This window comes from Aquarana catesbeiana, linkage group LG07, assembly GCF_042186555.1.
Source record: "Aquarana catesbeiana isolate 2022-GZ linkage group LG07, ASM4218655v1, whole genome shotgun sequence".
Classification (NCBI taxonomy): domain Eukaryota; kingdom Metazoa; phylum Chordata; class Amphibia; order Anura; family Ranidae; genus Aquarana; species Aquarana catesbeiana.
The window spans coordinates 61,408,540-61,433,482 of NC_133330.1; the positions used below are offsets into that span (position 1 = coordinate 61,408,540).

Consider the following 24,943-nt stretch of genomic DNA (forward strand, 5'->3'; position numbering starts at 1 on the left):
TGAATGCAGCGTCCTGGGTTTAGGAACACTAACTCTTTATAGCTGTGCACTGGTCGTGTGGGCGGCAGTAGGGCTACTACCACATGTGTGCTGCCATAAATTGATGACAGGAAACGAAAATTACGATATTTGATAAAATTTTCAGTTTTTATGTACATAAATCACAAACTCCTTGTCTTGTAATCCTTTGACAAGAAATCTTTAACCTTTGAGTTATACTGCCACCTACAGTAGGACCAGACACTGGAAAACAAAAAAAACATAGGCCAACACAAAGCACAACCCCTCTGACTCTGTGCTCTATAAAAAAGCAGTACCAGTGGCATGTCAACCAGAGGGTGGGAGTACAAAAGTTCTTATTTCTGATCTATCAAGGGATACTGGAAGAATGTGCAAAAGCATTCCAACTGCAACAGCAAACAATTGACAATAGGCTCAATGCTGCAACAAGAATTGGGGAATGCTTGCAGCATTCACCTAAAGAACCTTACAACAGAAGCTGGCATCTGATGAGGTAGAATTGCCCACCATGTAGAACATGAAAAATGTGTGAATAGCCGAATGCAGAGAAGTCCAAGAGGTGCTCAAAGCCCTAATAAATAAAGTGAGCCTTAGCAGGAAAACCACAAGCCTGAACCATAAGCCACGGTCTGTCCACGTCAATTTTAAATGGTGGAGGAAGAAGCTTGGACACCCTTCCTGGACCCATCTGGAATAGCAAAAAGGTAATCAGTCTTTCCTCAGCCCAAAACACATCCAATGGATGAAAATATCCTTTTGATAACCCAGAGCCGGACAATGGCCTGGGTAAGGTAAAAGTCAAGAAAAGTTAGATATGAGGTGCTGAATTCCGATCTGTCATCCGTCAAAATAACTGTAATGGTGGCATTTGGTGAAATAACCCTGGCAACTCAACAAAGCAAGGGGTCCTCTAAAGCAAGGATATGCAATTAGCGGACCTCCAGCTGTTGCAGAACTACAAGTCCCATGAGGCATAGCAAGATTCTGACAGCCACAAGCATGACACCCAGAGGCAGAGGCATGATGGGACTTGTAGTTTTGCAACAGCTGGAGGTCCGCTAATTGCATATCCCTGCTCTAAAGGAACAGGGCCACCCGGATTGAGTAATCTACATGAAAACTAAGAACAGATCGCCAAAATGTTTATCTTAGGAGTCCATAACATTTTACACCAATAATAATTTGATGCAGGAAGACAAGCGTTAGTCAATGCGTTTCAGGGGCCAAAAAACCCTTTTCATCAGGGCTGAAACAAAGTTCAACAAAAACCATGAATTAAAACATATATGTATGATAACCCAATGATAGGCAGAATGATAGCTGAAGAATGATTGTGGTAATCTTTAAACCAGTGTGGTATAATATTTGCTAGAAAATTTCTCTAATAAATAATTAAAAATACAATATATACAACATATTTAATATTTATATTAATTTATAATTATTTATATTAAAATGTACTTATCATAAAAATTTTCTAGCAAATATTATACCAGAACTACCTTTACTTCAGCCCCTCTCCTTCCCCACAGCCTTCTGGGACACTTCACAGGTCCTAGAAGACTGTGGCCCATTCACAAAGCACAGCACACTTGGCAAAATGCGCAGTAGGAAACCAGCTGTGAAGCCACAAAGCTTCACTGCCGGTCTCTCTTAGTCAAGAGGGCGGTGCAAGCACATGATTGCCGATTGAAGAATCGGCTCGGGTGAGGACACCTCTGCCCTGACAGGTAAGTGCTCTAATATTAAAGAAGTCAACAGCTACAGTGTTTATAGCTGCTGACTTTGAATTTTTTTGGGGGGGAGCCTGGAGCTCCTCTTTAACCAGAACTACATCTAAAAATTGCCCCAGATGGAACCTTGTGCCTGAAGGTCCCTTTCAGGCCAACCCCACAATGTCAATTCCAGCAGGATCCAGATGCCATTCTGAGGATGACTGCGCCTGATAGAGGAATTAAAAAAAAAAAAAGAAGGTAAAAATAGCTGTAAAATTATAGATTAGGTTTTAAAACAGCAGAGCTGGAAAAAATAAAAAGGAGACGCATCATCCGAGGATGGTAGCAAAAAACTGAGGCATGCTGGTAGTAGGTTATATCCTGGGCTGGACTAATTTTTTTTTTTTTTTTGGCCTGTCTCCAATTCTCCTATAAATGGCAGTATAATCCAAAGCTTTAAGACTTCCTGTGTCCCTCAGTGGAGAAAACAGAAATAATTTTTTAACCACTTGCCAACCAGCCGCCGCAGTTGCACTGCGGCAGAATGGCACGGCTGGGCGAAACAACGTTATGCAACGTTGCTTCTCCCTGTGGCCACTAGGGGTGTGCGCACCGCTCCTTGACCCCGCAGTCGATGCGAGTGCCCGGCGGTCGCGATCACCGCCAGGCTCCCGCGATCGCGGCTGACACAAGGAGAACCGGGGATCTCTTTGTGTAAACACACAGTTTCCGGTTCTCTGAGGGGAGAAGAGACAGATAGTCTGTTAATACAGAGTATGAGCAGCGATCTGTCATCTCCCCTACACAATCCCCACGTCCTTCAGTTAGAATCTCCTCCCAGGGAACACAATTAACCCCTTGATCGCCCCCTAGTGTTAACCCCTTCCCTGCCAGTGACATTTTTACAGTAATCAATGCATTTTTATAGCACTGCTGTATAAAATGCCAACGGTCCCAAAAATGTGTCAAAATTGTCCGATGGGTCCGCCATAATGTCGCAGTCCCGATAAAAACCGCAGATCGCCGTTATTACTAGTAAAAAAAAAAAAAAAAAATAATAAAAATGCCATAAAACTCTCCCCTATTTTGTAGACACTATAACTTTTGCGCAAACCAATCAATATACGCTTATTGCGATTTTTTTTACCAAAAATATGTAGAAGAATACATATCGGCCTAAACTGAGGAAAAAAAATGGTCTTTTTTATATATTTTTGGGGAACATTGATTATAGTAAAAAATATTGCGTTTTTTTTTTTTCTAAAATTGTCGCTCTTTTTTTGTTTATTGCACAAAAAATAAAAAAACTGCAGAGGTGATCAAATACCACCAAAAGAAAGCTCTATTTCTGGGAAAAAAAGGACAACAATTTTGTTTGGGTGCAACGTCAGATGACCGCGCAATTGTCTGTTAAAGCGGCGCAGTGCCAAATCGCAAAAAGTGCTCTGGTCAGGGCTGGGGCTGAAGCGGTTAAATGTGGCATCTGTTTACCTCCTGTTTCTAGGGAAATCTGGTGAAACGATTTTTGCAAGCATTTTCCACTAGGAGAATTTCTGGCAAAGGAGCTGGCAATGGGCAATAATACAAGGAAATTTAAACTGGATGTTTTTCTTACTAGAAATGGTAGGTAGGAATTAATCTAGCTGCCATTGGTAGAGTTTAAATTCCCATTTAAATGGTTTAGGACCTTCAGAAGATCAGCAATAGTAGTCTCCATATTTCCGCAGTACAAGTGGAACCCCATCTATCTGAGTGGGGATGGTCTTGTTCACATGTTCGGCATTTAAAGTTGTCTGTATCACTGTTGAGGAAACTTCTTTCTTTTAACTCTGTGTCTCACTGTTGGTATCACTTCCTGCCCAGGTGACTACGCAGGAAATGAGAAGAAATCAAAACAGAGACACACACAGCATTCAACATATGTAACAGGAACAAAACTGTCCCTACTCTATCCAACACTAACAAAAAGGTTATACTGGAGTTTTAGGCTGGAAGTACACGGCTGGAATTTTGGTTGATTCAGGCACGGATAGCCCTGCTGTCACCACTTGGTTTGGAAAAAGTCAATTTCAAAATCAAAGGAAGCAGTTGGAAAACTGATGGCCAAACAGTGATTAAATCCTGTATCAAAATGCAGCTGCTGTTCTGATATTCTGGCTGTCGCAAGTGCTGCCGCCTCTTGAGTACAACAGCCAGCAGTGGAGATTCCTGTTTAGTATGGATGGGGGAAATCAATTGATTTCTCTTATTTAGCCCAGTGTGTAAGCATGCATGTCCAGCCTTATAGTATATCACATCTATATACAACGAAAAATAAACTACTGATTCAGTGTGATGCAAATAGAGTAAACAGTCACAATACGCAATGATTCTTATTTTCAAATCTTTTTTTTTATTTCTCTTGAGAGATATTTTACCATGTTTGTGGTTTCAGCTTTACACCAGTTTGTAAGTTTCAACAGAAAATAAATGCTCTTTTGCTTTGATTTCTCATAAATAAGTTACCAATTCAACACTAAGATGACTGTGGTCTTTGGAAATAAGGGCTCATGCACACTGGGCTTTGGCAGAGAAAAATCGCTCACATAGAGCATTTTTGTACATGCATTTAGGAGTGTTTAGCGTTTTTTCTGCCAGAAAACTCCTCTCAAAAACGCAAACCAATAGGAGTTTTTTTTCTGCCTCTAAATGCTGAGCTTAAAATATGACTGTAAATATCCTAATGTGCATGGACAAAGAGTAACACTAAGCTGCTTCTACAGGCAAAACACAAAAACCTCCTGTAGTAGCAGCATTTTTTTTTTAAGCCCAGTGTGCATGGACCCTCAGAGTGCAAGTGATGCGGATAGAAAATAAAAAATAAAATAAAAGTAATATTAAATCGGCCTGGTCTATACATTTACAAGGGAACTGTAGATACTTTCGCCAAGCAAAAACATTATTTATGGTCAATAAAATATAAGCAATTAGTTTAACCAATCTTTTTTATAAAAAAAATATCTTGCTGGACCCAAAGTAAATTTAAATATTACACAAATAATTTAACTGAAAGAGCAACCCCCTCCTCGATAAACCAAATTTCTCTATTTTGGGTGGTATGGAGCAAACTCTGGCCCCAACGGGTTTTTAGTTCTGGTCTAGGTCCCTGCCTCAGCATTTGGAAGGCCAAGTCCGCCCCCTAGTGGGTGCTCTATAGGAATATATGGCGACAGGCCAGTAACACAAATAGCTCGGCTACTAAGCTGTACTCGCATACTGTCAAGGCGATGCCAGGTGTGAGGGGAATTTCCCTGCTGACCAACAAAGAAGATCTGGGTGGAGATCACACCCCACCCCACTGCACCCAAAGCAGAGAAATCCGTTCTACAGGGAGCTGCTCTCTAAGCTAGTGTTTCTCAACTCCATTCCACAAGGCACCCCAACAGGTCATGTTTTCAGGCTTACCATTATTTTGCACAGGTGATTCGATCAGTTTGACTTCCTTAGTAATTACCATAGCCGTTTCATTTGAGGGAAATCCTGAAAACATGACCTGTTGGGGCACCTTGAGGACCGCATTTGAGAAAACACTGCTCTAAGCAATAGCTACAAGGCAGAAGGTCAATATAAACATGCGGAGAATAAAACTTTCCTAATGTACACTAATTATTTTTACAAGGTAATTACATATTAAACATATTCCCAGTTAGATTTGTCAGCCTACTAACGTGGATTTTTGTTAGTTTTAATTTCAGAAAAATCAATTCATCCTTTGCTGTAAAAGTTCATCGATTTGAGTCTTATACATATTTTTTACATCTTCTAAATCCAGACGCAGTTCTTCTGCCTCCTCGGCCTTCTCACCGTACATCTGCAGTATGGTGTTGTATCTCTGGTCCAAGTCCTGTAACAAGAGACATAAGATTACTGTGCTGGCACTTGAAGTATTATTCCAAGATATACCAGCTAATCCTATAACTGCTCCCACCCAACACCTATACTACCTAACCTGTGGAAGAAAGATCAGTATAGATCTGTAGGTTTCTGTAAAGATCCGTATACCGATTTTCAGGCCGCTCTGGTCCAGTCACGTGATCCGGCTCCCCTGTGTCAGCTTGTGGCAGCTTCAGGGGAGAGGAGATTGCCAACAAAGGATGGGCCATAGTAAGCTTATGGGTGACATCACCGCTCCTAAGCATTCCAGCCATTGTCGAAAGCTCTCTCTGGCAGCCTGTACACAGGGTATATCATGTGACCAGACCGGAGTGGCCTGAAAACATGAAAGTACACAGATGGTCAGTTAAAGTGGTTGTAAACCCTTTATATATATATATATAGGGCAGCGAGCTGAAATTGGTTTGAAGAGCTCTGAGGGCTGATTGGAGGGAAGGGACACACCCCCTTCACACAACACACATATACAGAGCTGAGGCTGTCAATCACAGGCTGTGCTCTTCCCGTCACCATTTTTTTCTTGGTGTCAGAAAAACTTGTCAGAAGTGACTCTATGCTGATATCAGGGGAATGAAGCAGCAGACAGAAACTACACTTAGGCCGGGCATACACGGAGCAAATTTCTTTCCTGTAACCACGGGTTGCAGGAAGTTACAAGAATATCTAGCATGAACAGTTATTTTCTGTACTTGCACAAAATGTAATGAAAACACAGCCACTGCATCTAAGGCTGCATTCACACTACAATGTTTTGAATCGCGGGCAGATTTGCCGCAAATCTGCCCGCGATGAGGTGTGAATGAAAACGAGATGCCATTCATTTGAATAACACCTCAAATTGCGGTGCGGGACTGGTGTGATAAAATCGCACTGCAATCGTGCCAACCCACATCGCTGGACGCAAATGAATGGCATCTCGAATCCCAGTCCTACGTTTTGTCATTCACACCTCAGCGCTGTCAAATCGTGGGCAGATTCGTGGCAAATCTGCCCATGATTCAAAACGCTGTAGTGTGAATGCAGCCTAAGGACTGGTGACCTGAAAAATCCTTTAACCCTCTCGCTTCATGTCACACGTTGGCAGCACTGTTTACACATCAGCTGAGGTGTGTTAATGCCACCAGGTGGCAATAAAGAGGGAGAAAGAGCCTAAAATAGAAGTAAACAAATGCATCCATTACATCTAGGGACTGGTAACCTGCTTGTGAAAAATACTTAGAATTCACACCAGACATACAGGGAGTGTGGTACTAAAATGTAAGGTAAGGGTTTATGCCCAAGCGAAAATGAAGACGTGGGATAAGAGATCCTTGCTACATAATACAGCAACAACTCAGCTGCAGGTCAGAATGGACTATCCCTCAGTCAGAAATCAGAGCACTTAATATGTTACTCACAAATCCATGTCTACCTACCTTCATCTGAGCCCGCAGTTTTGGAATCTCTTTCACCTTTTCTTCCAGCTCCTCATTTAAATTGTTCAACTTAACAACTTCTTCAGCAAGTATTGAGCGAGTTTTTTCTAAGTTTCCGATTTCAAGCTGGAAGTGAAAACATTACAGTAAGCCACTATTGTTGTTGAACTACAGTAAGTCACATGTACTGAAAAATATCTTGAAGGAGATTTATCAAGTAAATTAGCAGCAGAACTAGCTGCATATCAGAGCAGGGCTGCTTCTCATTCAGAAAAATATTTGATTCAGGAAATCACAGTGAGGCCAGGCAGATGTCTTAGCATCTCATTTAAGTTTTAGCTGTATGGAGACAATCTTGCAGTTCTATAAAAAAAATTGCAAATCAAAATCAAAAAACAGAAGTTTTACAAATAAAGCCAGGTACACAATACAGTTTTTTTCCATGCAATCCTATGGGTTGCACGAAAAAAAAAAAAAAAAAAAAAAAAAAAGGAAAGCTCCGGTCGGAGCCGCACTACTAACCATGCAAGGTTAGTTCAGCGATCTCTCCCCCCCACTGAGCTGTTGTGTTCTGCCAGGGGGATGGACACTCCGATCAGCGCACTCTGCCATTGGCTGAGACCGCTTATCAGGAGTCGGTCGGCTGCTAGTTTTCCAACACGCACATCTGACAGAAGACAGACCGACATACACACGGGCCATATGTCGGCAGTTTTTTTTTTTTTTAACCGGTCCTTGTCTCCCTACATTTGGCCCATGTATATGGGGCTTTAGGCCTGGTTCACACCTATGCAGGCTGCAGTTTGCATATTCCAGGTGCATGTTTCAATACACGTTTTTGATCCATTGAAGTCTATCGAACCAAAAAACATTAAAAAGTCCCTGGCCCTTTCCATAAAATGCACAGATGTGAATGTGACCCATAGGAAACCATGTTAAATGGACTGTAGTGTGTTTCTGCAAAACTGAAAAACGCACAAAAAAATGCATAGCTGTGAACCAGGACTTGAAGGGAAAGCCTAGCTATACCAAGGGATGACTAAATTCCATTCCACAAAATATTTTCACTAGTATCTGTGAGCGATAAAATACTAAGGGTAATTCAGACCTAGGCAGAGTTTTTAAGTCCAGCATGCTGACAACACTTGTTGGAAGCTCAGTGCAGCAGAGGCACTGTGTTTTCAGTCCAAACACAGATATATTTTCCTAAAGTCTGCTTATAGTCCTGGAAAATCTGTTACCTGAAGCTGGACAAGCTCCCCTTCCCGCAGTTTTAGTTGAGACTGTAAATTTTCAATGACGCTGGAGCCGGCGCCCATCCTCACAGCTTCATAGAGGTTTGTACCACTGATGGACATTGTCATTGATCCATAGAGGTGATCATGAGCCTCATCCTGGGTTTATGCAAAAAAGAAAACATGAACAGAGATTAAAGCATCAAGATAGCAAAAGCGATAAAGACAAGCAGAGATAAATATAGAGGATTGTCCTAAGTGTACATAAGGAAAAGCTCAAACTATGTATGAAGCCAAACACTATCAGTGAAATGACATCAGGCCTTAGACATGTGGATGAATACAGTGCCTTGAAAAAGTATTCATACCCCTTGAGATTTTCCACATTTTGTCATGTTACAACCAATAACAAATGTATTTTATTGTGATTTTATGTGACAGACCAACACACAGCGGCACATAATTGTGAAGTGGAAGGAAAATGATAAATGGTTTTCAAATTTTTTTACAAATAAATATGTGAAAAGTGTGGCGTGATTTTGTATTTAGCCCCCTTTACTCTGATATACCTAACTGAAATCAAGTGGAACAAACTTTCTTCAGAAGTCACCTAATTAGTAAATAGAGTCCACCTGTGTGTAATTTAATCTCAGTATAAATACAGCTGTTCTGTGAAGCCCTCAGAGGTTTGTTAGAGAACCGTAGTGAACAAACAGCATCATGAAGGCCAAGGAACACACCAGACAGGTCAGGGATAAAGTTGTGGAGAAGTTTAAAGCAGGGTTACATTATAAAAAAAATATCCCAAGCTTTGAATATCTCACGGAGCACTGTTCAATCCATCATCTGAAAATGGAAAGAGTATGGCACAACTGCAAACCTACCAAGACATGGCCGTCCACCTAAAAACTGACAGGCCAGGCAAGGAGGGCATTAATCATAGAAGCAGCCAAGAGGCCCATGGTAACTCTGGAGGAGCTGCAGAGATCCACAGCTCAGGTGGGAGAATCTGTTCACAGGACAACTATTAGTTGTGCACTCCACAAATCTGGTCTTTATAGAAGAGTGGCAAGAAGAAAGCCATTGCTAAAAGAAATAAATACAATCAAAGTAACCTCGCTCCTATAAATCGTACATTAAACATCACCACAGTGGTGTTTACAAATACAATATAAGTGTCTCCTATTATATTAAGTGAATTATTGTGAATTCCATAATATATCGCAAATCCCAAGTGCAAAGAATGTCCTTTGTGTGTATAGGAAAGTTTCCTATTCCACCAGCATGCAGACACACTACGCACTCAAGACTTATTTGATCCCTATTACAGGAAGTCAAAAGGCACATAGAAGGAAGAAAACCCAGGACATCACAGAAAAAGAATCCAAGTCGCCGCTGACATCCATTCAATATGCAGATAAATACTCTGTCCAAAACTCCAATGATGCCAGATAGAGATAGAGATCGAGAAGGAGAGGGAAGAACGCTCTCATAGTGTACTATTAAAAATCATTTATTTAAAAAAGGTTATATTGCACTTACATCTAGGAAGCAAAAGATCAGCATATATATAGCATAAAGAACGCCGGTTTGAGCTCCACCTGCGTTCCAGCTGACCGGAAATTACACATCTCAAAAACACCACTCAACGCCGCTTTGTCAGGCCACTGTCTGACGTCATCAGGGGATCCCTGATGACATCAGACGTGGGCTGACGAAACAGCGTTGGGTGGTGTTCTCGAGATATGCAATTTCCAGTCAGCTGGAAAGCAGGTGAAACATAAACCAAAAAAAGACTTGCAGCTGTAATTGCAGCGAAAGGTGATTCTAAAAAGTATTGACTCAGGGAAGCCGAATACAAATGCACGCTACACTTTTCACATATTTATTTGTAAAAATTAAACCATTTATCAATATATATTTGAAAACAATTTATCATTTTCCTTCAACTTCACAATTATGTGCCACTTTGTGTTGGTCTATCACATAAAATCCCAATAAATTACATTTACGTTTTTGGTTGTAACATGACAAATTGTGGAAAATTTCAAGGGGTATGATTACTTTTTTCAAGGCACTGTAGGTAATCCGTGCAGTCCAACAAGCATCAAAGTTAAAGTGGTTCGAAAGAATTATATGCATGAAGGTAAAAAACCTTCAGGTGTGCAGCTCCCCTCTCAGCCCCACCTTATACTTACCTGAGCCCGAGCTTGATCCAGCAATGTGCAAGACAGATGAAGCTCTCCCTAGTCTCTGCCTCCTCATTGCCCCCTGGTGCTGTCAATCACAGCCAGTGAGGAGGGAGCGGTGGGCGTACCAAACCATGAGTGTATTTTAAAAGCTATTAATAAATCTTTTGCTAGTTTTTTTGGTTGTTTTGTGGGATGATGGTTCCTTTCATGTTCCTTTGAGCACATGTACCTAACCTTTAAGGAATGGATTTATATACACCAGCTGACCTTCCGAGCCTCATCCTAGTGAAGTACTCAGTGGCGGAATTTCAGGATATAATTTGGTCCCAACTCAAAAAAGGGCGATGTGCATTAGACCTTTATTTATTAAATCCAATCTTTGAGGTGAGCTACAATCTTTATTGGTGAAGGATTCACGGGGTGTTTTAAACAGCATCCAGTCACTGCATGTGTTTTAAAGGAGAAGTGCACTCATCAAGCACACACTTTATATATGTGAACAGTTGCACAGATTTACAGGATATATGTATGGACATTTATTAAAATTTATTTTGAGTTTTGCTAACCACCAGAAAGGTGTCACTTATGTTATACAACTTTTGCAATAGCAACGTATGTGTAAGTATTTAGGAGGTTTTCCCTCATAATACTGTAATACTTGTATGCGTTTGGTTTGCATTCATTTCATTGCATTTTATGGTTAATTTCAATATTTTGCAGAGGGCAACACCATTATTGTTATTATTGCATTTTTTGTGCACACTGCTGTTTTTTTTTTTTTTGGAGTTTTTGCTTTACATTTAGGCTTTATATCTCTGTAGTATCCATAGGGATGACAAAATTATTGCACATATCACATACACTGGTTTACAGCATATTTAACCTGTGTGGGGGGGGGATTTATAATTTTTTAAATATTTGTGTGGTCTCACGGGACAGTTTTTGTGTTGTGTTTTTTTTTTTTTTTACACATTGTATTCACACGGATACTATTTTTGAGGTTTTTTGCCACCTTATGTAATCATTTTGTATAGGGTGTTTTGCACTAATACTTTATTGGTGCGGAGTAGCACCGTATTGCCTTTATTTTTGTTAAAATAAGGGTTTGTAAGAGAAAGGGTTTTAAAAGCATTTCCATGCAAAAAATCAGTCACAAACATTAACATGTGGGATGCGGGACTATAAAAAGAAAGGTCTTAGACTTTAATTCGGATATATACAGAACAGATTAGGCAGAACAAAAAAACAAAAAAAGCATGATGCAGCTCTGCTTACCTGTGCCAGAAGAGATGTCTGCAGACCAGTCAGATCCGCCCCACTAACAGAGCTGGATCTGGACAGTGTAGGAGTGGAAGTGCCCGGTTCTGCTGAAGACAATCCATAGGATTTACGTTCCTTTAAAAAAAAAAAAAAAAAAAAAAAACACAACATGTTGGTTAAATAAAAATTTATTTTTTATCAAACACATATAGTAGAAGATACTGGCCCTAATTCATCATGCACATTTAGGGTGTGCTGCTAAAGTGGCATCTTGAGCGCTATTATCACTGAAGATGTAATTATAGGGGAAGAACACTAGCCATTTGTCAGTCTTTGGCTTCAGTACTTTCTGAGTTGCAGTTTTGGAGCATGCCGACTAGAAAGTCACAGTAAAATTCAGAACTCCTGACTGGCATGCTTGCTCTGGGTCTGTGCCTGGAAGTACTGAGGCCATTGGATTAGCATTAGATCCACACAATTAGCATTAGTAGAAGGTAGGTTAGCAACAGACACCTCCATATTCTCCCAGTAAGGTGTCCCTTTGAGAAATAGGTTAGTCAGTCAGTGCATGTTGGGTAACACTTTTTTTCCAGTGCCAAAGCCCTGTGCTAAGAACTGCTGCATACTAGTGACCCACATTGGTATTTGGCATCGCAATGAGTTTAATATACCTTGTTCAATACTCGTGAAATGTGTTGCCACCCTGTTAGTGCTATTTGTCTAGCAAGGTTAGGTGGATCACAAGATTGTAATATGCATATGTTTTTAATATCTAAACAGTACCTGTTTATTTTATATGTACTTAGATGAAGGGCTAGAGCAGTGATGGTGAACCTTGGCACCCCAGATGTTTTGGAACTACATTTCCCATGATGCGCATGCACTCTGAGCATCATGGGAAAAGTAGTTCCAAAACATCTGGGGTGCCAAGGTTCGCCATCACTGGTCTAGAGTGTGTGTGATTATGTACCAACTGCTGTCGTTTTATACCTCAAAAGCATTATTGACCTGTACTTCTATATGGGTCCACTTACAAGGTGAGCAACCAAGGTAGCTGGTGGAGGAACGTTTTGATTTTTGCGGTGGAGCACAAAGTTTATGGAGGGTGAAGAGCCTTAGTAGAGCCCGTTAGCGAAATTTGGCTGCACACAGCCAAATCTCCTGTTTCTAATCATAATAACAATTTTGTCTAATGATACAAATGCCATCTCACCTTTTGATCATATGTCTCTCCTCTGGTGCTCATCCTCTGGTGTGTGTGTGTGCCTCATGCTCACAAATAGACAAAACACATCCTTCTTACATTCTCATCTCAGCAAGACTGGCCTTACAGCTCTGTCTGCCTCCTTCATTCAAAAGACCACAAAAACAATCACAAACAGGAAGCCCTGGCCCCAACAGCCAATCGCTCCCTTCGCAGGATATGACCTCAGCCTCACCGGATATGACCTCACAGGATGTGAGTGACCATATAAGGATTTAACAACAGAACACAAAACAACCAATGAACAATGACTACAGGACATGATACTATATACTAAATGACGATGACTAAAGTTCCTTGTGCATGGGAGATTATCTGCAGGTGTACGTCATGGCACCCCAAACATGTTGATCAGGCACACCAGGGGTGACAAGAGCAAAACACCTCTAAACCGATAATGTCTTTGCAGAGTGAACGCATCCCCACCAGACGATCGTTCTGTGCATTGCACAGGGGCCCTTTTGCTGGTGGACATGCCCTCTCTCCGCAAATACCTCTCTCCAAACACCAGGAAGTTTTCCACTACCTAACAGGTCTCAGCCAGCGTCGATCTGCCCCAGTCAGCTATTAGAGCGGGCTCTGATTGAACACACACTGGGAGACTTATGACAATATATTAATATAAAATTTTCCACAACAAGCCTTAATACAGACACCTACTGAATCACTTGGATTTGGACTTTTGGGGACTATTATTTTCTTTTGGTGGATTTGTTGTCCTTTTGGTACATTTATTATTGTTGTCTTGAGTTTAACACGTCTCTAATCATTAAATTCTCTATCGCTATATTTTATTAATATTTATATCTTTAGTACAATTGTTATTGCATGTAGGGTTTTTGTTAGAAGGATCACGGTTATGCATTTCCATGTTATGATTTTAAACACTGAATCTTGTTTGTATATTTATAGGAATTATTTTTTATGCTTATTTTTATTCTTAGCAGCGCAAACAAACTTTTTTTTGTTGACTGATCCGGTACAGTGATCAGTCATTGGCTGCGTCTGGTGGACACAGTCGGTGACTGATCGCGCCACGTGGGGGGGGTGAATCCCAGAACAACAGGGCTCCCGCTCAGCCGTCATTGTACTATACGCCGGGTGGGGAGGTGTTAAACAGTATACTAAATAAAAGCCTTATAAAATAAAATTTATTTAGGTGTGCAATTTAGTTATAGAGTTATTGTAAAATTACTGGACGCGACTCAATTTTGCCTGGGCATCTAAGCATCAATGACCTCTGGGGACAAAATTGTTATTGGACGTTTATTTTGTGACACACACACACGTGCACACTACCTTCTCTTTCACAGCTTCCTGGGCCAACAAGACCTTCTTCTTCTCCTGCTCCACCCTCATTTTCTCCATCTCCAACTGACTGGCCAGCAGATTCTGAAAGGCAACCTCCTCAGTATGAAATACATGACAGGAAAGAAGCAGAGGATGAAACAAGACCTAAATAAATTACAATCAAACCTTTTCTTTTCTGGCTTCTTCAACCATCTTCTTGTACTCCATCTTTAGATTTTCAAGCTCCACTTGGTTTCTGTAGATGAAATAACAGTTTATGGTAGGAGGTGATGTGCATTCTTGCAGTCCCTATAGAGGTTTCTGGTGTGCAAGTATTGACCAAAAGTAAGAATATAAGCATACAGTCCATGGGAGTAGCTGTGCTAAACGTGTTCTATGACTGCCATCTAGTGTTTGATACAAGGAAGTGTCTTGCAAGTGTCTTGATCTCTAAGCAAAAGCAATAGCGACATTAATGGAATTGTTTGTTTACTTTTACTCTAAGAGCCCCTGCACACAGGGGCCGCCGAGCATTGGCGGTAAAGCGCCGCTCGTTTTAGCGACGCTTTATCGCTGTTTAAGCTGCGCTATTTGGCTGCTAGCGGGGCACCTTTAACCCCCCCGCTAGCGGCCGAGGAAGGGATTAAAAACACCCAATTTGCGGCACTACCGAGCGCTTTGGAAGAGCTGCCCATTCATTTCAATGGGCAGGGCGTTTTGGGAGCGCTGTATACAGCGCTTCCAAACCACCCCAAAGATGCTGCTTGCAGGACTTTTCCTAACTTCCCTCAAGCACACCGCCCCAGTGTGAAAAGTTACACTGAAATGAATGGGAGGCGGCTTTCAGGCGCTAAAAACGCCTTAAAACTGACTCAGTGTGAAAGGGGTGTAAGGCCTCATGCACACTGGACGTTTTTGCAGCTGCTTCTAGGGGCCTCTGGCGTTTTTTTTTTTCTTGCTTCTAAACTCCCCTGCATGTTAGCCTATGTGTTCGTGCACACATAGGCTTTTAGTGATAGAGGAAGGAAAAAAAAAAAAAAAAAAGAAGAACACACTGCCAGTGCATCCAGGAGCAGCAGAGTTTTGGCAGAAAAAAAACAATTGATGCTGCTATACACCCATTAACGCTAGACGTGTTTAGCGCTTGAGCGTTAATTCATATTAATGGCCAAAATAGATTATGCAAAAGCAAAGAAATTTCCAAGCTCAACTTACCGACCAGCCTGCCACCAACTGAATTATCCTGTCTAACAATATGCGTTAAAAACGGGTTTAGTCTGCACACAATTGCAAATACATGCGTTAGCCCCGTCAAGGCACCCAGTTTTCTATAGTCCCAACTCTAAATTTTGAGAGCCTCCACAGTGGAAGCACAAGCATTATAATGGATAAGCAGAGGGCAGGTGAGCCTGAAGGGAGCCCACCCCTCCGTAACCACTTCAATACCAGGCACTTTCGGCCATTCCTGCCCAGGACAATTTTCAGCGCCGTCACATTTTGAATGACAATTGCGCGGTCATGCTACACCGTACCTAAACTAAATTTTTATCATTTTCTTCCCACAAATAGAGCTTTCTTTTGGTGATATTTGATCACCTCGGGGGTTTTTAATTCCTTTCTAAACAAACTAAAAAAGACTTTTTTTTTCAAAAATTGTAAAGGGTTTCTCTTAGTTTCTGTCATAAAATTTTGTTTTCCCCTTCACTGATGGGCACTGATGAGTTGACACTGATAGGCAATGGTATGTAGAATTGATGGGCACTGATAGGCGCCACTGATATGCAGCACTGATGGGCACCGATAGGTGGCACTGATGGACAGCACTGATGATGAGGTACTGATAGATTGTATGTGTGTATGTGTGCAAAAGTAACATCATTTGTGACCACTCAATGGCTGAAAGGAAGCAACAGGAACTTGGAGAAAGACCCGAAGAAGAGGGCGATGGACGAAGCAACGAGGGACAGTGAGGAACAGCTGTGACCTGTCATTTCTGGAAGAGGCAAACAAGCAGGTGAGTCTGTCAAAGAGTGCAACTATGCTATGAAAATGTGCCCATCATGGCAAAAGCAGCACACTTAAAGTTCACCTTTGAAAAAGACACAGTGGCCTGCTTTACAAGTAAAAGTGGTATATCCGCCCTCCTTCAACTTCCAGGTTCAGGTCAGTAACTTAAAAAGCTAAAAAGTCAAAGGATGGGAACAAGCAATTGCCACCTACATATTCCTCATAACAGTCACTTTCCGCTTTCGTTCATTAACCTGCACTATAGAAACGAAGCATGAAATCTTACTGGTTCCTTTTGGCAGCAGCTAACATCAAACTTTAGAAACAGGTCTCTGTACTTACCTACTGTGCTCTTCCTCCATCTTTGATAGCCTGGACTTCTCCACTTCTAGTTGAGCCTGCAAGCGGCCCTTTTCCTGTCGCAGAAGACTGTTCTGAGATTCCATAGCAGATATTTGTGTCTTTATGGACAGGAGCTCCTCAATAGACGCTCTTTCCTTCTCCACTGCTGATGCTAACCAAGTCTGGGATTCAGCTATGGCAAAGAGAGGTGTCTTAGAATTAAAAATGGTCTAAGGGGTTAAGGGATAAATAAGAGACGGGTATTGTTTTAATGTAATCCAGCATAAATCCTCCTTCAATTTTCCTATGTGCTGGAGCTTATTGTAATACAAACCGGTCATCACTGCCCTCTCTCTATAAACAGGGTGGCTGGTTTTGTAACCTGCCCCCTGTATTTTTAGTGAGCCAGCCTGTAGCGGGTGGACCTGCTGGGTCTCATCCACAGTTCTGCTCTCTTTACAGGTTATGTGAGCACTGTCACAATGTAATCACTCTTTTACAGGGTTATATCTGTTCTTACCAAGTCGATCAGAGAGATTCTTTTCCAGTTTCTCCCAGGATACTGTCTGAGCTGCCAAGGTCGCTTGCAGATTCTCGATTTGTCGCAGCAAAGGTCTGGTGGCTGAAGTGACACTCTGACTCAGTTCCTGGTTCCGAGCTTCACCTTCCTGGAGTCTCTGTCATATTGACAGCAACGATGTCATTTAATTTTTTTTAAATATACTTGCAGGAAAACTATCAAATTTCTTTGGGCAATCAGAAGTTTTTTGAAAGTTTAAGTCTGTAAATTTATGTTGTATAATTTCTTTAATTATATACATGAAATTTCAATTTGGTATAATTTGCATGTACAGCAGCTTGTTAGCCATCTCCTACTGATCTAATCCAAGAAGTTAGTACTGAAAAAAACATGTTGGCTGCCATTGCTGCCCTCCTAAAGATACTACTTTCCTTCTGTAGGCTTATGGGGAGTCAGAGACTCAGAAAAGAGTGAACCATTAAAACAGAATGATAATCAGGCAGCTAGTATTTGCAAAATAAGAAAAAAAGGCAGAAATGGCAACCATCACACAGTGGGGAAAATAATGATTTCCACACTGCAGATTTCGTAGGTTTGCTCACTTACAAAGAAAGGAAGGGTCTATCATTTTTTATCATAGGTGTATTTTAAATGATAGAGACAGAACGTCAACCAAAAATTCAGAAAAAACACATAATACAAAAGTTATAAAATCGAGTTGCAGTTCAGTGAGTAAAATAAGTATTTGATCCCCTACCAACCAACAATAATTCTGGCTCCCAAAGACTGGCTACAGTATGTGCTCATGTGGTCCTGTCAATTTAAGAAGGTGCTACTAATAAAACTCGTTATGTATATAAAAAAAAAAAAAAAGACACCTGTCTACAGAATCCCCTTTTTCCATCCATACCTCACCAACATGGGCAAGACCCAAAGAGCTGTCAAAGAATGTCAGGGACAGGATCGTGGACCTGCACAAGGCTGGAATGGGCTACAAGACCATCAGCAAGAAGCTTGGCGAGAAGGAGACAACTGTTGGAGCCTATTTTTCACAAATGGAAGAAATACAAAATAACCATCAATCGCCCTTGATCTGGAGCTCCATGCAAGGTTTTTGCCTCATGGGGTGAGGATGATCATGAGAAAAGTGAGGGATCAGCCCAGAACTACACGGGAGGAGCTTGTGAATGATCTAAAGGCAGTTGGGTCCACAGTCACAAAAAAACAAATTGGTAACAATACGCTGCCATGGACTGAAATCCTGCAGCACCTGCAAGGTCCTCCTCCTCAAGAAGGCACATGTATAGGCCCGTCTGAAGTTTGCCAATGAACATCTAAATGATTCAGAGAGAGATTGGATGAAAGTGCTGTGGTCAGACGAGACCAAAATTCAGCTCTTTGCCATTAACTTGATTCGCCATGTTTATAGGAAGAAAAATGCTATGACCCTAAGAACACCATCCCTATAGTCAAGCACGGAGGTGGATACATTATGCTTTGGGACTATTTCTCTGCTAAAGGTACAGACCGACTTTGCCGCATTGAGGGGCCAATGGACAGAGCCTCATATTCTAAAATCTTGGATGAGAACCTTCTTCCCTCAGCCAGAACACTGAAGATGGGTGGTGGATGGGTCCTTCCAGCATGGCAATGACTCAAAATATACCACCAAGGCAACAAAGGAGGGGCTCAAGAAGAAGCCCGTTAAGGTTATGGAGTGACCCAGCCAGTCTCCAGACCTTAATCCTATAGAAAATTTATGGAGGGAGCTGAAACAGAGTTGCCAAGCGACAGCCATGAAACCTTAAGGATTTAGAGAAGATCTGTAAAGAAGACTGGATCAAAGCGCCTCGAGAGATGTGTGCAAACCTGGTCACCAACTACAAGAAACGTTTTACCTCTAAGCTTGCCAACAAGGGTTTTTCCACCAAGTACTAAGTCATGTTTTGCTTGGGGGATCAAATACTTATTTTACTCACTGAACTGCAACTCAATTTATAACAATTGTATCGTGTTTTATCTAATTTTTGGTTGATATCCTGTTTCTATCATTTAAAATATACCTATAATAGAAATTATAGACCCTTCATTTTTTTGTAAGTGTGTAAACTTACAAAATCTGCAGGGGATCAAATAATTATTTGCCCTATTGTGTTATATTTATAAAGTACATATGTTGTGAAAACACTGGAAATCAGTTCATTGCAGGTAAAGGTAACTCTTATATAGTCTGTCTGCATACAAGAACATCTTCTGACTGGATGGAACCATTTTTTTTACTGGCTGCCAATAGAAAAAAAATTCCAGTCAATGGGGAAAGAAGGGAAGCTAAAGTAAGTCAAGTGGATTTTTATACAGAGTTTCATAGCTGCTATCTAGGGATTGCTAGAAAGCTGGGGAATGAGAGAGGTATCAAAGAGTATAAAACAGCCTCTATATACAGGTAGATGAGATAAGCAAGAGGGATGACATGCTCTACTTTAAAAGGGGTTCTCCACTTTTAAACTGACCTAGTTACTTATATAAAAAAACTTCTCCGGGGTCATCCCTCATATAAAAGAATAGTTGTATACTAACCAGTCTGATGCTCAACAAGTGAATTCTTAACCCTGGGTGCTGCTGCTATTAAACACTTCTGGGTGTGTTGAATAGTGTGCCCTCCACTGGGCACTGTGGTTCCTTTTGCTGACACCTAAGCCAATATAGAGCAAAACAACCCACATTGCCCAGCGGTGACATGCTTATCGACACGCCTGAAGGTATTTAATACCAGCAGTGCCCAGAGCAAAGAATTTACTAGTTAACCGCCAGTCTGGTTAGTATACAACTTATTCTTTTACAGAAAGCAGACGCTGGAGATTTTTGCATATTTTATAAGTATACTGCAGATCACCTGTTGCAGTTCTGCAATTTCTTGCCGCAGATAATCCTCCTTTCTCGCGGCCTGTTGCTCCGCTCTTTGAAGTGCAATTCTCAGATCAGTCACCTAACAACATATGACAAATACGATTTCAGGCTAAAAGATGAAGAAAAAGGAAAAAATACCAACTAGAACATGCATACACAATGGCTAAAAGTATTGACCAACGTTAGCTGATGGCTACTGTTTACTGTTTTTCCTCTGACATAAGCCAAGCTTGTTCTTTCCATCTGGGCAAAATCCAGAACACAAATGATCCAAGCATACATGTTTTTGAAAAGATGTTTCACAAGAAATATCTTTCAATTTCCAGATTGTGTCTGCAAATCCATCTGCCATCTGACGTTTATAAGTGGGTTAACTGACATCTCAGGGATATGCAATTAGCAGACCTCCAGCTGTTGCAAAACTACAAGTCCCATCATGCCCCTGCCTCTGGTGTCAAGCTTGTGGCTGTCAGAATCTTGCTATGCCTCATGGGACTTGTAGTTCTGCAACAGCTGGAAGTCCGCTAATCGCATATCCCTGCCCTACCCTAACATTCCATAGCACAATGCTCATGCTGAGGATAGCCTAATAAAATAGTGATCATGAACCAATCAGTATTGGTCACATTATGTGATCACAATGATATCCTAGGGCCATTTAACACTGGCAATCCCTCTACTGGTAATACTTGTCAGCAGCAGGATTACCTTGAAGAACCCAGCAAGTGAGCAAAAACACACACACCTGCTTGCATGTGTCGCTCCTTCACCAGCTGAAGAAGCAAGGCTGCACCCTCATCAGCTATGCAAGTTATGCAGTATTTTCGGCAACAAGGGAGTGACACCTCACTGAAGAAGCCAGAGAGGGAACAATACATACAAAGCGAGTATGTGTCCATCATGATATTTCTAGTGATCTTGTTGCTGGGGGTTTGTGACTAGTGACAGGATTGCTAATGTGACATGTGCCTTAGTGCTCACACTGCATGGTTAACAAACAAGTTGGCTTCACTCAGTTGAAATAACATAGTGCCTCATAAAGAGAGGGGCACGCTAACAGGAGCAATCAAAAAAATCTGGCTTTTAAAGTAAATAACAACCTGTTAAAGAAAAAAAAAAAAAAAAAAAAAAAGGAAGAAGAGGAGCAAAAGTTTGAATTGTAGTTGTAGTTTTGACTTTATTGGCTGCTAAACTTGGCCTGGGCATCTAGGCATGGATGACCCCCAGGCATGAAAGGATTAAATGTTAACCGTGCGTTTGCAGAAACTTTGGTTTTGCATATCAGAATTTAACCCCCCCCCCCCCCCCCTCATTGTCAGCAAAGAACAGGCAACATGGATATTGGCTCAAATTTTATTATTAAGTCAATCAATTATGGGAAAACCGAGCATAATGGAAAAGAAATGTGTCCAAAAAAAGATTAAAAAACAAATAATGTGACGATTAAATTACTCGCCTGCATGGACAATGCCTCCTGATGTTTCTGCGACTCCTCCTTGGCTCTCTCTAGTGCAAAACACATTTCTTCTTTTGCTTTAATCTCGCAGCTTAACGCCACTTCCTGAGCCGCGCTGGCTTTAGTAGCGTTGGCCTTGTGTAACTCAGCAAGCTCTCTGGAAGAGTAAAAAGAGGTACACTTTTGAGATCAATATAGTCAGCAGACAAGCACGACTATGAAGCACCCGTCTGTTTGAAGCTGAAAAGAAATCCATCCCCGACTCTCAGCTGTGCAAAGTCCATAAAGACCTGGATGAGCAAGTTTGGGGTGGAGGAACTTGACTGGCCTGCACAGAGTCCTGACCTCATCCTGATAGAACACCTTTGGGATGAATTAGGGCGGAGACTGAGTCAGGCCTTCTCATCCACATCAGTGCCTGACCTCACAAATGCACTTCGGGAAGAATGGTCAAACATTCCCATAGACACACTCCTAAACCTTGTGGACAACCTTCCCACAAAAGTTGAAGCCTTTATAGCTGCAAAGGGTGGGCCAACTCAGTATTGAACCCTACGCACCAAGAAGACTGGGATGCCATTAAAGTTCATGTGCGTGTAAAGGCAGGCGTCCCAATACGTCCCAATCAGATTTTGCACTCTCCAGTTTTAGTAAATCAACCCCTGTGTGTGGCTACTTGACTGAATGTCAGCAACTGTACAGCAAGGATACAGATTATACACCTTGATATAAAGAGAGCCAGAAGGAGAATCTACAAATCTGTTGTCCCAACTGGAAGAATTCTCCTCTGTTTTTGTTTTGTTGACCAAGCAAAATTTGGACTTCCCCCCAGCTTCTTCCTGTTAATAATGGTCACGAGGACAAATAAACCTCACGCACATGGCAGCTGAGACCATATGACGTAAAATTTGTATTTTCTCACCCAGAATCCACCACTGCATACAGCCACCAATAGAAATTAGAGGATGAGGCTTTGCACGGCTATAAGCTGGTAAATGCGTTATCAAGCCCACAGGTACACAGTTTTACACAAGTACTAGGGTATATACAGCTGTATGCAACAGTTGTGGATCTTGGACATGGAAGTATGCCACAATATAAGTCATATGCCCCCAGTCACCCTTTGTGTATGCAGCCGTAGAGTTTCCCACTCAATCCAAAAAACAACACAAACATTCTGGCTTTAAATAAACTTTAAAACATCCATGATTTTGTAGGACAGCATATCAAAATAAAATACAATAAAAACGCAGCAAATTAAAATAAATACTAATACAATACTAGTTTCCCTCTAATAGCAATATATAAAAAAAAAAAGACCCAATAGAGGATCTAGAATGGAGAACCCCCACCCCCAGGAGTGGGACTTTAAAGGCACTCAATAGTAGTACAATGGAGTATTTGATAAAACACAATTTATTGATAGAAAATTAAAAATCAAAACATGGAATAAACATGCCCTAGACAACTGGAAGTACATAGGAATAGAAATACAGATACAATGATATCTTTCATCCAACACGCTTCAGAGCGGATTGTCGTCCCTTTCATCAGGGGTTAAACAGGATATCAGTAATATCTATTCCAGTCATGTACATGTAATGATTCCATGTCATATTTGAAACAAAACACTGTCACATAGAGTGACTGGAAACCCTGCCCGCTTTGCGGCTGCTTCGAGATGGAGTATTGGGAGTGAAAAAAAATAAAACAAAATAGGGTGAAAGAGGGGGCCCTAGGATAAAGGTGCCCCTGCAGGGAAAGACCAAGAACACTGAGGCCAGACAGACAGAGTTATGTAAGGCAACACCAAGCCCATGGAGCTCCAACCTGGACTGGCCGGGCACCAAAGTGAACTAATTGAAGGCTTTTGTCCCAGATAAAAGTGACTACCTCATGGCCTCTGTGTGCCTCAGAGGCGATGAGATGGTCACTTCTATCTGGGACAGAAGCCTTCAATTAGTTCACTTTGGTGCCCGGCCAGTCCAGCTTGGAGCTCCATGGGCTTGGTGTTACCTTACATAACTCAGTCTGTCTGACCTATCGAGATATATAATCCGTATCCTTGCTGTACAGTTGCTGACATTCAGTGCTCTTGGTCTTTCCCTGCAGGGGCACCTTTATTCTAGGGCCCCCTCTTTCACCCTATTTTGGGTTTTTTCACTCCCAATACTCCATCTCGAAGAAGCCGCAAAGCGGGCAGGGTTTCTGGACCCTCTACGAGACAGTGTTTTATTTTAAATATAACATGGAATTTGTTACATGTACATGACTGGAATAGATGTTACTGATATCCTGTTTAACCTCTGATGAAAGATAATCAGCTCTGAAACGCGTCGGGTGAATACGATTGTATCTGTATTTCCAGTTGTCTAGGCCATGTTTATTGCATGTTTTGATTTTTGATTCTCTATCAATAAATTGTGTTTTATCAAATACTCCATTGTACTACTATTGAGTGCCTTTAAAGTCCCACTCCTAGGGGTTTCTCCATTCCAGCTCTTTACAGGGATGTAGCATGTTAGGGATTATTTATCACCAACCATTTTCTCAATAGAGGATCTAATGGCTAAAGCTGAACTCTGGGCAAAAAAACACTTTATTCCATTTAATAGGTGGTGGTTTCATACCTTCTTCAAATATGTTGTCCAAATGTTTCCCCTCTCTGTCTTCTCTGAGAAAACTGAGGAGCATTATGTGAATAACAGGCTACCTTGCCCATGATATCCCTTTTGTAAGACCGGTGGCTGCTATGCCCTGTATTCCTGTGGCCACCGGTCTTGTCTGAGCCCTGCTGTAGTTCCTTACAGCGAGTGGTGACGCAATTCGGTCCCTGCTGACTGTAGTGGGCAGACCCGGAAGTCTGAGACTCCCAGTTTGAACCATCTACAGATGTAACGTCATTAGCATGATAGCCAGTAGACTGGTCTGCCCTTCCTCCCATGACCTCATACTGACTGACAGGCTAGGAGTCTCCTCTTTTCTGTCAGCTCCCCATGCCTGCGATATGCAGCCTATATAAATGAGAACTATGCTGTGTAAGTGTCCCTCCTCACAGTCACATGCCATATTGGACTGTGAGGAGCAGTTACGGCCCTTTTAATATTAATTAATGAATGCCTGCACAGCCGAGGTTCACAGAAGCATTGCAGGTGCACAGGACACCCACATTGAACAGATTCCAATGATAAATTATAATTTATAGATTTATTTTATAACTTTCCAATCTTGCCATGTTGGGCTGAGCAGCATGGGTGGAGAAGTGTGGGCGGTATTTTAGAACATGTGGCCGAGTACACAAGCTCATTTAGTGCAATGATTATATGCTCAATGTACCCGCCCACATTCATGCCAATTCACTACAGTTCTCACTGTGATTTGAGCTG

At 41.5% G+C, this 24,943-nt stretch overlaps 1 protein-coding gene across 1 annotated transcript in view; it reads right to left on the reverse strand.

Moving 5' to 3' along the window:
• Positions 1–4,105: 4,105 nt before the first annotated feature.
• The window catches only part of TMF1 (TATA element modulatory factor 1), a 61,210-nt gene continuing 40,372 nt past the window's right edge, over positions 4,106–24,943 (reverse strand). Inside the window, exons 8-17 of the mRNA XM_073592209.1 lie at positions 21,558–21,714; positions 20,088–20,180; positions 17,195–17,351; positions 16,675–16,867; positions 14,512–14,581; positions 14,335–14,427; positions 11,787–11,906; positions 8,326–8,478; positions 7,085–7,210; positions 4,106–5,619 (exon numbers count right to left, since the gene is read on the reverse strand). Of these exons, the coding sequence (XP_073448310.1) occupies positions 5,476–5,619; positions 7,085–7,210; positions 8,326–8,478; positions 11,787–11,906; positions 14,335–14,427; positions 14,512–14,581; positions 16,675–16,867; positions 17,195–17,351; positions 20,088–20,180; positions 21,558–21,714 (1,306 nt within the window). The 3' untranslated portion in view covers positions 4,106–5,475. The remainder of the gene's footprint in view (positions 5,620–7,084; positions 7,211–8,325; positions 8,479–11,786; positions 11,907–14,334; positions 14,428–14,511; positions 14,582–16,674; positions 16,868–17,194; positions 17,352–20,087; positions 20,181–21,557; positions 21,715–24,943) is intronic.